Genomic DNA, 14,900 nt, shown 5'->3' with positions numbered 1-14,900 from the left:
TAAAAATACCCCCTCCCGTCTAAACCGCACAATGCGATAACTCCCAAAAAAAAATGGGTGTGAGATAACTCACACGTAGCAGATGACTTTCAGGAAATAGTGCCTATCCAGTTCTCTCCCCCAACTCTCACTTCATCTTAAACTAACATCATCATTATTTAATACCCTTTTGTTTTGAAAAAAAAACATTAGAAAAAAAAGGACAACTCTTCTTTTAATCAGCTCCAACTGCCGAGTCACCATTACAACCATTCCTTCTTGGAGCACGGCTCTTTTCTTCCATCTCTTGTCTCCTTAGAGATCGCGGCGGACTATGTCTCTGTTGAAACTGAGTAATTGGCAGCTCTTGAGCAAATGCTATAGCTTCCTTTGGAGAATCAAAGAACTTTGGTTGGTAACCATCTTGAAAAACCTTCAAAACAGCTGGATATCTAAAGGTTGCCTTGTAACCTTTCTTCCACAACAACTCTTTAGCAGAGTTGAATTCCTGTCGTTGGAACATAACTTCTTGACTCAAATCCGCATAGAAGAAAACTCGATTATTTTGAATCATCAAGGGTGATTTTCTCTGTTGTGCATTTCTAATAGCCACTCGTAAAATTATTTCTCTGTCATAATAATTCAAGCAACGAACCAAAACAGGTCTTGGACTTTGACCTGAAATAGGTCTTCTACGCAAACCTCCCTCATATTTAATGAATGATATAAGACTGATATTTCTTTCAACAGTTTTACAGAAGAATCTATGGTTTTTTTTTCAGCAAATGAAGTGGATTATATGGATATCACAACAGATGCTCAAGTCAATGAGCTGTTGGAGGCGTACAAAGTGAACGCGGACGAGTTTTACCGAAAAGAAGACCTTGCTTTATTGAAGGAATTGGAAACTCATTATAAGGAATTGATTAAAGACCTGGAAAAAAAGGCAGAGGAAATCAAAACAATGCTAACGTATGAAAAACTACCCTTTGGGGAGGAAATAAGATTGATGGAATTATCTGAAACGATAAAAGAGGCACTTAGTGAAGCAGGTGAAACGTTGGGAAAATTATTTCATAAACGAAGGCGCCTTGCAAGAATCCAAGAAGACTATGAGGAAGATAAAAAGAATGCTGGTAAGATAAGAACGTAAAAAAATCTTTAGGGTTACATAAACCCAATTGTTTTCTTCGTGCCAATTCCAGTGTTCTGTAGAAATCTGTATCAAGTATGCTCAATCAAGTCAGCTGACGCCACTGTGAAGTCCAACAATTGACCTGCGTCGTTAATGGTCAGATCAGATACCCATTTCATTTATGTTCATGTAATATTACACAAAATTGCCTTTGGTTTGTCATAAGGCGAAGATTTTCCATTAGCATTTGCCTGGCACCCCTCACATTCAGAGAAAGAGAAGCAAACTAGAGTCCCACCCCCGCCCCCCACAGTCACCGAGTGTCCCGTGGATTCACCTCCAATGTTTCTGCAGCCACACAAGACTCGAGTTCATTTCAAACCAAAGGAAACCCAAGCTCCAGGTCCAAACCTCCGACACAATGAGGAAACCTTTAGGGCCCAGGGGTCTTCTGGACCCCTCGTCCTCAACTCTCTCTCGAATCCTGTTTCCGATGGGAAACATAAGGTTGTGATAGGAGGGGATTTTAATTTTCCACATATTGACTGGGACTTGCATACTGTAAAAGGCCTGAATGGCTTGGAGTTTGTCAAGGAAAGTCTTCTAATTCAATATATAGAGGTACCAACTAGAGAGAGTGCAATACTCCTAATAGGGAACGAGGCAGGACAGGTGACAGAAGTATGTGTATGGGAACATTTTGGGTCCAGTGAGCATATTGTCATTAGTTTCAAGTTAATTATGCAAAAGAATAGGTTTAAGCTCCAGGTTGAGATTCTAAATTGGAGAAACGCCAATTTTGAGGAAATGAGAAAGGATCTAGAATGTGTGGATTCGGATAAATTGTTTTCTGGGAAGGATGTGTGAGGTAAGGTGAAATTTTGAGAGTACAGAGTTTGTATGTTTCTGTCAGGATTAAAAGCAATAAGGAACCTTGGTTTTTGAGGGAAATTGGGGATCTGGTTTCGAAGAAAAGAGAGGTGTATGGCAGGAGGACCAATTTCTGTGCTGTAACGTTCTTTGGTTCTATGTAAATTAAGGTACATTGTAGAAGAGTAAACTAGGAAAAAAGCAGGTGAAAATATAACGCTGACACATGGTTTTTCAGCAAAAGAGCTTTTAATAAGATTGTAAAAGATAAAACTGCTGTCATATTAATTACTTATTTATTCATGGTGGATTTAGACTTGAGTGGCAGGAGGATGGGATTGAGATCCACAGGGCAGCAAGTGGGGAGTTTTTGTGTGTGTCGTGGATGTTCTGATAAGTAATTCTGTAAGGAAGAGATGGGTTAATGAACGTGCTGGGACTGATAGGCTGTCGCACATTATAATAAAAACACTGAAATGCTGGAAGAACTCAGCTGGTCTTGCAGCATCCATCACAAGTGAAGATCTATTGCCGACTTTTCGGGCCTGAGTCCACTGGACGCTGCGAAACTGGCTGAGCTCCGCCAGCATTTCTGTGTTTTTACTTCACTCACAGCGACTGCAGACTTTTGTGTTTTACTGACATGTTTATTTCAAGGCAAGGAGCCCCGAGTTTTCTCTTCACACCCATGTTAGTACCAGTAGGGGCCTCAACCTCCGCCAACTCATCCTCTTATTTCAGATTTCTCTGTACCTGCTCAGAGAAATTTTTGTGAAGTACAAAAGTCTGCAGAAGCTGTGATTGTGGATAAAAACACAGAAATGCGGGAGGAACTCAGCAGGTCTCGCAGCGTCCACAGGAGGTAAAGTTATATGACCGATGATTCAGACCTGAGCCCTTCTTCAAGGTACCTGCTGAGTTCCTCCCGCATTTCTGTGTTTTTACTACAGAGACATTTTTGATCCTGGCATAAGAGGGCCAACACCTGTTTGAGTCTGGTTTGCAGCCAGTGAAACATTATCTGTGCCCCTGGCCATAAACTCCCCTATCAGTACCACTCATGCACACTGGCTGTAGATGTTGTTGTTCCCTGATGGGTTTTATCCCCTCTGTCCGCCACCCATTTTAATTCCCTGTCCCATTCTCTTGCTGACAAGTCTGTCCGTAGTCTCATGCACTGCCAGACTGAGACCACCTGCAAATTGGGGCAACAAAACCTCATACTAAGCACCCTCCAACCGGATGGCATTACATTGACTTCTTCCTCACTCACTCACTCTTTCCTTTCCCCCCAGTTCAGCATTCACAGAGCCAACCCTACTCACCCTCCCCCAATCAATTTTCACCTGTCCTCCTATCCACATCCAATCAACCCCACTGTTGGTCCGTGCTCCTCTCTCTCTGCCCATTCTTTCCTTCTCCCTAGTCTTTTAATTCAAACTCCTGCCTGATCTTCACTCACACATTGAAGAAGGGCTTTGGCCTTCAGGGAGAGTTTCAGCAGTGGGTGGAGCTTTATTCCTTGCAGTACAGGAGGATAAAGGATAAACTGATAGTGGTGTTTAAATTCAAAGATTTTAAACAGAAATAGGCCATTCAGCCCATCGAGTCCTCCCCACCATGAGCTGATCCATTAACCCACACAGCCCAGGCTTCTCCCCATAGCCTTTGGTGCCCCGGCTAATCAAAATCTTATCAATCTCTGCCTTAAATACACCCAATAATCCGGCCTCCACAACCGCCTGTGATAATAAATTCCACTGATTCAACACATTGGCTGAAGGAATTCCTCCACATCTCTCTTCTAAGTGGACACTCTTCACTCCTGAAGTTGTGCCCTCTTGTCCTGGATTCTCCTGGAAACAACTTTTCTACACGAGATCTCCCCCTCATTCTCCCTAATTCCAACGAGTACAGGCCAAGAGCTGTCAAACAGTCCTCCTAAGATAACCTTTTCATTCCCAAATTATGATTGTGAGAGAAATAGATCAGGTGAATGCAGAGAATCTTTTGCCCAGAGTAGGGGAATCAATAACTGTAGGTTTAAGGTGAGGGAGGAATGATTTAGTATGAACATTTTTACACAGAGGGTGGGTGGTGGGCTTATGGAATGGGGTGCCGGAGGAATTGAACTCAGTGGAACCAAATTTCACATTTCCACATCATATCAAGATACAAGATCATTTTATTGTCATGTAATACAACAAAAAATGTGATATCATGTGGAATTTCCTTTAGCCCATTGGAAGGCAGACAAAGATATGCTATCAACAGAAATTGCCCAATGCTTCTTATAGCCAGAGAAAGAGAAGCAAACGAGAGTCCCCTCAGGATCCCCAAATATCCATGGTTTCTCCTCCAACGTTCCCCACCTCCTCAGCCACACAGCCATCAGTAACCTGAGCTCTAGATACACACCTCTGACACAGTAAGGAAGCCTTCAGCACCGTTGGCACATCTTGGTTCTGATACCTGGTACCCCTTCAGCCAGTTTCGAGCCTGTCTCCAGCAGCCCTCAGCCCGGTGTGAGTCCAACAGTCCGCTACCTGTGTGTTCTTCAGCCTCAGAGGCCCTCACTGGTCTGCTGCCGTGATCGCCGCCCCATGGGACGTCTCCTCTGCTTCTCCTTCTCAAACAGGGGTGGTCTCCCTGTTTTCTGGTGCCCTGCATATTCACTCATGCAAAGAAAATAACTGAGGATCATTTCTGATTCAACACATTAGAATGTGGTATAGTCTGCCTGCCAGCTATGAAACCTCCTTTGGTCTTTATAGCAGGGAAAACATCAATAATGACACAAAGAATTGTAGTTTTCACCTTCCCTAATTTTGGTTGTTATTTGATATTTGACACTGATGTTCAAGTAACATCTATATTCTGTTTAATGACAGGCAGAAGATGTGTACCGTTAACTCCAGGTGTCGATCGTAAGTACTGAAATTAGTGATATGACTGCTGGGAGTACAGAAGTTTGTGGGATCCACACCGAGAATTTCAAGTTTAAGTTCATTGCTTGTCGAAGAGCCTTTTAAATGCCCCTATTGTACCAGCTTCCACCACTACCCCTGGCAATGCTTTCTAGGCACCTACCATACCCCGTGTAAAAAATGTACCTCTGACGTCTCCCCTAAATTCTCCTCCATTCACCTTCAGCAGATGTCCTCTGGTATTGGCTACTCTCACCCCGGGAAAAGAGGTGCTGACTGGCCATCCTATCTTTACCTTTTAAATCTTAGAGAAAATTCCAAACACAGGCAACCTTATTTGATAAGACATGATCTCCAATCCAGGGAATGAGGGCGGTACGGTTAGCGTAGTGGTTAGAGTGCGCCAGTGACCCAGGTTCAAACTTAGCACTGTCTGTAAGAGTTTATACATTCTCCCTGTGCCTGTGTGGGTTTCCTCCAGGTGCTCCAGATTCTTCCCACCTTTAAGACATACGGGGAGGTGGGGGGGGGGGGGGTGGTGCTGTTGTAGGTTCATTGGGGGCGTAAGGGCCTGTTACTGTGCTGCAGGTCTACATTAAAGAAAATACATTTTAAAAGTGTGAGGTGTTGCATTTTGGAAGGACAAACCAAGGTAGGACGTACACTGTAAATGGTCAGGCACTGAGGAGTGGGGTAGAACAGAGGGGAGCAAAACTCTCTATAAAGTCTGCAGATGCTCTGATTATAGTCAAAACACAGAAATGTTGGAGGAACTCAGCCAGTCTTGCAGCAACCACAAAATTAAAGATATATCACTGGCATTTTGGGCCTGAGCCCCTCGAGAAGGGGCCAATAATGTTCCCCTTAATCCTATTAAGATTGTTAACATATACAACATTACCAATCTTCTAATTTCTAGAACTTCCCCAAAACTCTTTGCTTCTTCATAGTAATCTAGTTTTGGATCCAATTTGCCTCCTTGTTCTTTGGGACGTCTCCTATGTTGGACTTTGTCAAAGGCCTTACTGAAGGCCAAGTATATCATATTGTGGTGCTTTCATCAGTCTACTTGGTAATCCGATCGAATTGGAGAGACAGGATCTTCTGCCATGCTGGCCACCTTCTTATTAATTCCTGCCTTTCCAAGTGTCGATTAATTCAGTCTGGCAGTGCATGAGACTATAGACAGACATGCCAGCAAGGGAATTGAAATGGGTACCACCCACAAATTGGAAGAACATCTTATGTCTGGGGACCCTCTAATTGGCTGGCATTAACATTGACATCTCCAGTTTCCGTTAACCCCTCCCCCCATCCCCACCCCCTCTTCTTCCCCCTATCACCTTTCCCCCACCACGCTCTCTCCCCTTCTCTCACTCTTCCCTTTTCCCTCTGCCTCCTTTCACAGAACTGAAATTGATTCTGATCTCTCCTCTTATCAGATCCAATTAACACCTTTTGTTGGTCTGGACTCCTCCCCCAGCCAATCTTCAGTTTTTATTCTCACATGTTCTTTGCTAATACCTTGAAGGTTTCAGGCCTGAAACATTGGTAATATATCTTTACCTCCTACGGACGCTGCGAAGCTGGCTGAGTTTCTCCAGCATTTACTCTGTGTTTTAACCTGTGTGTTTTACCTTGATAAATGGCGCAGGCCTGAAATGTAATCCTTTCCTTCCTCTGGATTCCGTGTGACCTGCTGAGTGTCTTCTTCACATTGCCCTCAATCCCAGCTTCTGGAGATTTCTTTATTGATTGGGATGATCATGGATTTGAGTAAAATGAACATATTGGAAGATTTTAAAAACTAAAATGCATCTCTTTTTATTCATTGCAGGACATGGAAGACCATTGCCTATTCCTCCTCTCCCCTCAATATACGTTGAAGGTAACTGCTAAAATAAGAAAACACTAAAGTGTCAGGTGATGAATTTTGGAAGGTCAAACTTGAAGGCAGAATACATGTTTGTGGCACAGTTGGCGTAGCGGTTAGCATAACACTGTTAGAGTTCCAGCCATTGAGACCGGGGTTTGAATCCCACACTGTCTGTAAGGAGTTTGTATGTTCTCCCTGTGTCTGCATGGGGTTTCCCCAGAGACTCCATTTTCCTTCCACTGTTCAAAATGTACTGGGGGTTGTAGGTTAATTGGGTGTAATTGGGCGCCACAGGCTCGTGGGCTGAAAAGGACAGTTACCATGCATTATGTCTAAATCTAAATTTATGGTTAATGACAGAATTCTTAAATGTGTGAAAGAACAGAGGGACCTTGGGGTCCAAATCCATAAATTCTCAAGCTTGCTGCACTGGTTGATAGGAAAGTTAAGAAGGGTGATGGTGTGCTGGCCATCATTAATCAGGGGATTGAGTTCAAGAGTCATGAGGTAATCTCTGGATAGACCCCATTCGGAATATTGTGTTCTGATCTGGTTGCCACATTATGGGAAGGATGTGGAAGCTATGGAGAGTGTGCAGAGGAGATTCACCAAGATATTGAGAATATTATTTATGAGGCAAGGTGAACAGAGCTAGGATTTTTATGTTTGGAGAGAAGGTTGAGAGGTGACTTAATGAAGCTCTACATTATTCTGAGAGGCACAGGTAGGGTGGACAGCCAGCACTTTTGTTCCCAGGGTGAGAGTAGCAAATAGCAGAGGACATCTGTACAATGTGAGGGGAGGAAAATTTAGGGGAGACATCAGGGATAGGTTTGTTACACAGAGAGTAGTGGGTGTCGGGAATGCATTGTCAGGTGGGGTGATAGATGCTGCATTCAATAGGGGCATTGAAAAGACTGAGACTGGGCATGGATGCAAGAAAAATGGAAGGTTGTGGGTGTGAGGTAGGGAAGGGTTACTCTGTTGAGCAGCATAATGTAGGATGGCACAACATCATGGGCTGAATGGCCTGCTCTGCTGTATAATATTCTATGTTCAAAATAACTCACTGGGTTGACAACTTAGGGGCATCTGAAAGACAACTGATCAATTTGCCTTCATGCCATTGTAATTATTGTTATTCAAATTATATGTGGTGATTTATGAGATCTGCATTGTTAAACTGAATATGAAATTTGATCGTGTTGTGAATACTGCTCCTTCTCAGATCCTTTACTCTGAGAGCGGCTAACGCTGTTACAGCGCCAGCGACCCAAGTTTGAATCCGGTGCTGTCTGTAAGGAGATTCCACATTCTCCCCATGTCTGCAAGGGTTTCCTCCGCGTGCTCCAGCTTCCTTTAACCCTTCAAAATGTACAGAGTCTGTAGGTTAATTGGGGTGACATGGGCTCATGGGCCGGAAGGGCCTGTTACCGTCCTGTATATCTAAATTTAAAATTAATTAATCCTGTTTTATTACTCGTGACTGGATTTAAGATTATTTTATCGTCATGTAATAAAACAGAAAATGTAATATTCCATGAAATTACCTTCTCCCTATGATAAGGCAGACAAAATGTTGCCATTAGTACAGTACTATTCAGCACCCCTTACAGTAAGAAAGAAAGAGAAGCAAAACAGAGTCCCTTCAGAGTCACTGAGCGTCTCTTTAAATTTTTACCCGGTGAGTTTGACAACAAGCCTGGGAGTTACCTAAAACCAGTAAACTCAGTGAAGGCTGTCCAGGAAGATTGTCGTTCCTTAAGTTTACCTCAAGTCTGCTAAGGAGAGCTGGGACTTTTCCTCTTTGGATGAGAGGAGACAATAAAGTTCTACAAGATGATGAGATGCATGATGTTGTCAGATCTTCAGGAGTTGAGTTACAGGCGAAGATTAAACAGAATGAAGAAGAATGAGGGAAGATTTGATAGAGGTTTACAAGATTATGAGAGGTATAAACAGAGTGGGTGCAAGTAGACTTTTTCCACTTAAATTGGGGGAGATAAGTACAAGAGGACATGGCTTTAGGGGAAAGGGGGAACATTAGGGGGAACCTCTTCAGAGAGAATGTGGAATGAGCTGCCATCTGATGTGGTGAATGCAGCCTCAATCTTAAGTTTTAAGAATAAATTGGATAGATACCTGGATGGGTGAGGTCTGGAGGGTTAAGGAATGGGAGCAGGTCATTGGGATTAGTGGAATAATACTCGGCACAGACTAGAATGGCTGAATAGCCTGTTTTTCTGTGCTGTAGCATTCTATAGTTCTACGATAGGATGACAGCCAGTGCCTTTTTTTTTTACCAGGGCAGGAAAAGCAAACACCAGAGGACATATATACAAGGTTAAGGGAGGGAAGTTTAGGGGAGACATCAGGGTAAATTTGTTACACAGAGAGTTGAGGGTGGCTGGAATGCCTCGCCATGGATGGAGGAGACTGTCACATTAGGGGCATTAAAAAGACTCTTAATCAAGCACATGGATGGAAGAAAAATAGAGGGCTACAGTGTAGGGAGGGTTTAGTGGTTTTTTTAAGGAATGAATGGGTCGCTACAACATTGAGGGCCAAAGGGCCTGTCATATGTTTGGTCACACCCTGAACCCAAGAACAGATATGTCTGTGTAGGAATGGTGGACAATTAAAATGGTTGGTACTTGGGATTTTGAGCTTGAACCTGCAAACAGAGGGCAGGTGCTTGGTGAAGCGGACATTCAATCCATGCAGAAGAGACCATTCTGAGGGCCTTGAAAGTGGAAGATCACATTGAACGAGCTGTGTGTGAACTCTTGCTCATCTGGAAGGTCTGTCTGTGGCCTTTAAGGTGAGGAGGGAGAGATCGGGGCACTTTTCATCTTCCATATTTCCAACAAGAAATGCCTGAGGGGTGGAAGGATAGGTGGGATGGACTGGGGAGTCACACAGAGATTCGTGAAGAAAGTGGGGAGGAGATGTGTCCAGTGGTGGGATCTGTCTTGGAGGGAGGTGGGATAGGAGCAGAAGTTCATGAATGGTAGGGCTTTATCAGTGACAATGGGGGGGGCAGCTCGAACACCCTGGAATGGGGGGGTCTCATCCTGGGACCAGATTCATAGGAGGTAGAGCAAATAGAGGAGAGGGACTGCATCCTTACAAGAGACGGGATGGGAAGAGGTATAATCTCCAGGTAGCTGTGGAACAGTGGGTTTGTAATCGCTGCCTGTGGATAATCTGTCTCCCAAGATGGTGTCAGAGATAACGAAGGGGAGAGGTGGGTCGGAAACAGCCCTGGTAAACTTAAGGGCAGGAGGAGGTTAGCAGTGAGGTTAATTATATGGCCAAGTTCTGCACGGGTGCAGGGGACAGCATAAATGCAGTCAGCAATACCTCAGAGGAAGAATTGGGAAGTGGCACCTGAGTAGGATTGGAGCAGGGGCTGCTTCTTTTCCACATTCCCAACATAAAGATGTGGGAACTACAGAGAGGGTGCAGGAGAGATTTACCAGATGTTGCCTGGATGGAAAATAAGTCCTTGCAGAGCCGGGACTTTTCTCCTTGGAGCGAAGGATGAAAGGAGACTTAGTGGAGGTCTACAAGGTTATGAGAGGCATAAGATTATACAAGATTATGAGAGGTGGACAGCCAGCACCTTTTCCCCAGGGCGGGAATAGCAAACACCAGGGAATATCTCTACAAAGTGAAGTTCAGGGGAGACATCGAGGGTAAGTATATTACACTTGAAATGCCTTGCCAGGTGTAGTGGTGCAGGCTGAAACATTGGGGGGCATTGCTCCCCTACTGTAATTAACTCTTGAACAGATTTCCATTGGTAAAAGATGATGCTTCTCTTTCTCTTTTTGTTAGGGGTGCCAGGCAATGCTCACGGTAACTCTTTGTTTGCTTTACGGCACACAAAAGTTACTTACACACGGTAGAAGCCTATCCCGGCCATTTAAAACCAATGTCACCCAATTACATCCAAATTAGGCAACAACCCTGATACATTTTTGAATGGTGGGACGAAACCAGAGTACCTGGGTCACTGGCCTTATAACTGCATTGCACTGACTGTTACATGAACCGTGATATAAAGGGAACGATGAACTATTATTTCCTCTGAACCCCGCACTTTTGACTTCTTTTTCCCCAGTACACTACAGGTTTTTTTTTGACTGTAACACTCTCCCCTGCACTTTCATTTTAATGGGTGGCCCGGTTGGCGTATCGGTTAGGGCAACGCTTTTACAGCACCAGCGATCGGGACCGTGGTTCGAATTCTGCTCCATCTGTAAGGAGTGGGCACGTTCTCCTCATGTCTGTGTGAGTTTTCTCCGGGGGCTCCGATTTCCTCCCACCGTTCGAAACGTACTGGGGGTTGTTGGTTAATTGGGTGTCAATTGGGCGGCATAGACACGTGGGCCAAAATGGCCTGTTACTGTGCTGTATGTCTAAATTTAAATTAAAAAAACCTTATACCTGGAGGAAACCCTTGCAAACACAGGGAGAATGCACAAACTCCTTACAGACAGGGCCAGATTTGAACCTGGGTGACTGGTGCTATAATAAGATTGTGCTGACCGCTACACTAACCATGAGTATAAAAGAAACATTGAACTATTATTTTCTCTGAGCCCTGCACTTTTTATTTCTTTCACCCCCCCAAAACACTAAATTTCTGTTTAACTGTAACATTATATCCTACACTCTTGTTTTTATTTCCTCACTACTATGTATCAGTCAACTTGACTGGAGAACAAACATGGCAAAGTTTTTCATTGCGTCTCTGTACAGGAAGCTAGGTAACTTTGATGTTCTATTTCATGGCAGGCAAGAAACGCAAGAGACGTCCGACTTCAGAATTTCCTGTGCATTTGCGAGCACTTTCAACTGGCAGCAAATATATGGATTATTGTAAGTACTGAAAGATGAGCCAGATTGTTTTGGTTAAGGTAACACCTTCTGTGAGCACAGAACAGTGTGGGATCCACACCTTGGTTCAGAATCTCATGACTGAGATCATTAGATTGGGGCATGTTTCACTCCAGTGCTCTCTGCATTCTAATCTGAGGTCTCAGTCCATTCCTGGGATGCAGATGACATAGAGCTGCCATTCTCAACCTTTGTAACCTCATAAGCATTCACTGTTCACTGCACCACCTATTTTGATGCCAGTTGAAGTTACGAACCACACTAACTCATTCATATAAGAACATAAGAAACAGGAGCAGAAGTCGGCCGTTCAGCTGTCGAGTCTGCTCAATTCAATGTAATCATGACTAATCTGTGGATCGGCTCATCCCCATCTATCTGCCTTTTCCCTATATCCATTAATTGCCTGACTATGTAGAAATCTATCCAACCTTGTTTTAAATACGTTTACTGAGGTCCCCTCCACTGCTTCACTGGGCAGCGAATTCCACAAATTCACCACCCTCTGGAAAAAGCAGTTCCTCCTCATCTCCGTCCTAAAACTACTACCGTGAATCTTGGGGCTGTGTCCCCCTAGTTCTGGTCTCCCCCACCAATGTGGAACAACTTACCTACCTCTATCTTATCTTTGCCTTTTATAATTTTATGTTTCTATAAGATCCCCTCTCATTTTACTAAATTCCAGCGAGTACAGTCCCAGACTGCACAATCTCTCTGCATAGGCCAACCCCTTGATCCCTGGAATCAACCTGGTGAACCTCCTCTGCACTGTCTCCAAAGCCTGTGCATCCTTCCTTAAGTAAGGAGACCAGAACTACACACAATTCTCCAGATGCGGCCTCACCAGTTTCTGTCCTCAGCATAAAAGGTAAATTTGCCTTTTTTTCGTAACATGAGCAGGGATTAGCATGGCTTTTGTGCATAAAAACCCCTTGACTGTTTTTCTAATCAAGCCCTCTCAGATTTTAATAAATCTCTATTAGTAAGTTATTTATGTGGCACCTTATAGAACGTCTTCTGAAAATCCATGCAAACAACATCCATCTGCTCCCCTCTATTTTCTGCACTCGTTATATCCTCAAAGAGTTCCAGTAAATTTGTTAAACAGGACCTGCTGAATCAATGCCACGACTGCCTGATGGATCCATTTAGTTCTGGATTACAAACAGCAGTGGCTTTACTGCTTGTTGATCTTTAAGGGGCCCTGTTCTCTCCCTAGTTACACTTTGGCCTTTAATATATGATTTTTGCTGATAAAATATATTCTGATACAATAAAATGTGCAAGGCTTTCATGTCCAACCCCACAAATCTCTTGTGGGAACATACTTAAAATATTTGGTTCAGTTCTGGTCACCTCATGATGGAGAAGGTGCAGAGGAGATTTACCAGGATGTTGCCTAGATTGGAAAATAAGTCTGTGCCTTATGAATTGGAAAATAAGTCTAGGATCCTATGCAATATGTGCTCTGTGGTTAGTAAGAAATTACTTAAGGTAGTATATGAGTGGGGAAAAAAGGTTGAGATTTGAGTTTCCCTGCACTAGGCAGTGTGTTACAGATTCCAACCATCTTCTGGGTGGAAAGAAAATCCAAGATACTCTCTCAGCATTAAGACCCATGCTGTCTGGTTAAGTGAGAGAGGGAAATATTATGATGAGGACTGCTTTCTTATCAGCTATCCAATCCATGCATGTTCTCATTTTTGTAGACCTCAGGTCTCCTTTCAGCCTATTTTCTTCTTTTTCTTTGGCTTGGCTTCGCGGACGAAGATTTATGGAGGGGTAATGTCCACGTCAGCTGCAGGCTTGTTTGTGGCTGACAAGTCCAATGCGGGACAGGCAGACACGGTTGCAGCGGTTGCAGGGGAAAATTGGTTGGTTGGGGTTGGGTGTTGGGTTTTTCCTCCTTTGTCTTTTGTCAGTGAGGTGGGCTCTGCGGTCTTCTTCAAAGGTGGTTGCTGCCCGCCGAACTGTGAGGCGCCAAGATGCACGGTTTGAGGCGATATCAGCCCACTGGCGATGGTCAATGTGGCAGGCACCAAGAGCTTTCTTTAGGCAGTCCTTGTACCCCTCCATGAAACATATGCCCAGCCTATCCAGTTATTCCTCATAGCTCAAATGCTTCATCTCAGGAAAAAAAGCTGTTGAATCTCCTCAAGAGAAATAGAGCATTATAGCATAGGAACAGACCCTTCTACCATTCTAGTCTATGCCAAATTATTATTCTGCCTAGTCCCACAGACCTGCACCAAGTCCACAGCCCTCCATACCTCTTAAATGTTAAAATTAAGCCACATTCACCACTTCGCCTGGCAGCTTGTTCCACACTTAGTGTGAAGAAATTCCCCCTCATGTTCCCCTTAAACTTTTCCCCTTTCACCCTTAGCCCATGTCCTCTGCTTTGTATCTCATCTCAAGACTCAAATCAAGTACAACCTGACAAAATAGTGTCCTCTGGTCCTCGGTGCTCAAACACACAGACACACAACCGGACATAACACACATACAGACAGACATTACATATTTTATCTATACAAATAAATAATAAAATTTGTTTATAGTTTAATGAATATGAGAGTCTCGGAGGGTCAGTGTGAGCAGTTCCTTTCGTCATTCGGCATTCTCACTGCCTGTGGGATGAAGCTGTTCCTCAGCCTGCTGGTGCTGGTTCTGATCCTCCTGGATCTCTTCCCCGACGGGAGCAGCTGAAAGATGCTGTGTGCGGGGTGGAAGGGGTCCTCCATGATTTTATGTGCCCTCTTCAGACAACTGTACCACACCCAACCTCATTGGAAAATACCTACTTGCATTTTATCCATACCCATCATAATTGAGTATCAAATTTCCCTTCATTCTTCTACGCTCCAGGATAAATAGGTGAATCAAATTTAGACATATTTTGACATGCAGCATGGTAACAGGCCACTTCAGCCCACATGTCTGTGCCTGCTTAATTTACATCCAATTAACCTACACCCAGTGCATTTCAAACAATAGGAGGAAATGGGAGCCCCTGGGGAAATCCCACGCAGGCAAGGAGAGAAACATACAAACTACTTACAGACAGTGCGGGATTTGAATCACTGGCGCTGTAAAGCTGTTGAGCTAACCACTATGCCAACCATGTGGCCCCATCCTGGGAATTATAGACCAGTGAGTCTTATGTCAGTGGTGGGTAAACTATTAGAGAGGATTGTTAGGGAGATGT

At 43.9% G+C, this 14,900-nt stretch overlaps 1 protein-coding gene across 11 annotated transcripts in view; it reads left to right on the top strand.

Moving 5' to 3' along the window:
* Positions 1-14,900, top strand: part of LOC138751968 (uncharacterized) — a 158,699-nt gene that overhangs the window by 84,660 nt on the left and 59,139 nt on the right. For all 11 annotated transcript variants that reach the window (XR_011350294.1, XM_069915049.1, XM_069915046.1 and 8 more), the window contains 4 exons: positions 762-1,115; positions 4,876-4,911; positions 6,749-6,799; positions 11,591-11,674. Coding sequence is in view for 10 of the 11 variants with exons in the window: in XM_069915049.1 (XP_069771150.1) it covers positions 762-1,115; positions 4,876-4,911; positions 6,749-6,799; positions 11,591-11,674 (525 nt within the window). In the remaining variant the exon portion in view is untranslated. The remainder of the gene's footprint in view (positions 1-761; positions 1,116-4,875; positions 4,912-6,748; positions 6,800-11,590; positions 11,675-14,900) is intronic.

This window comes from Narcine bancroftii, chromosome 1 (assembly GCF_036971445.1).
Source record: "Narcine bancroftii isolate sNarBan1 chromosome 1, sNarBan1.hap1, whole genome shotgun sequence".
In the NCBI taxonomy this organism is placed as follows: domain Eukaryota; kingdom Metazoa; phylum Chordata; class Chondrichthyes; order Torpediniformes; family Narcinidae; genus Narcine; species Narcine bancroftii.
This window is presented reverse-complemented; position numbering and strand designations above follow the sequence as displayed.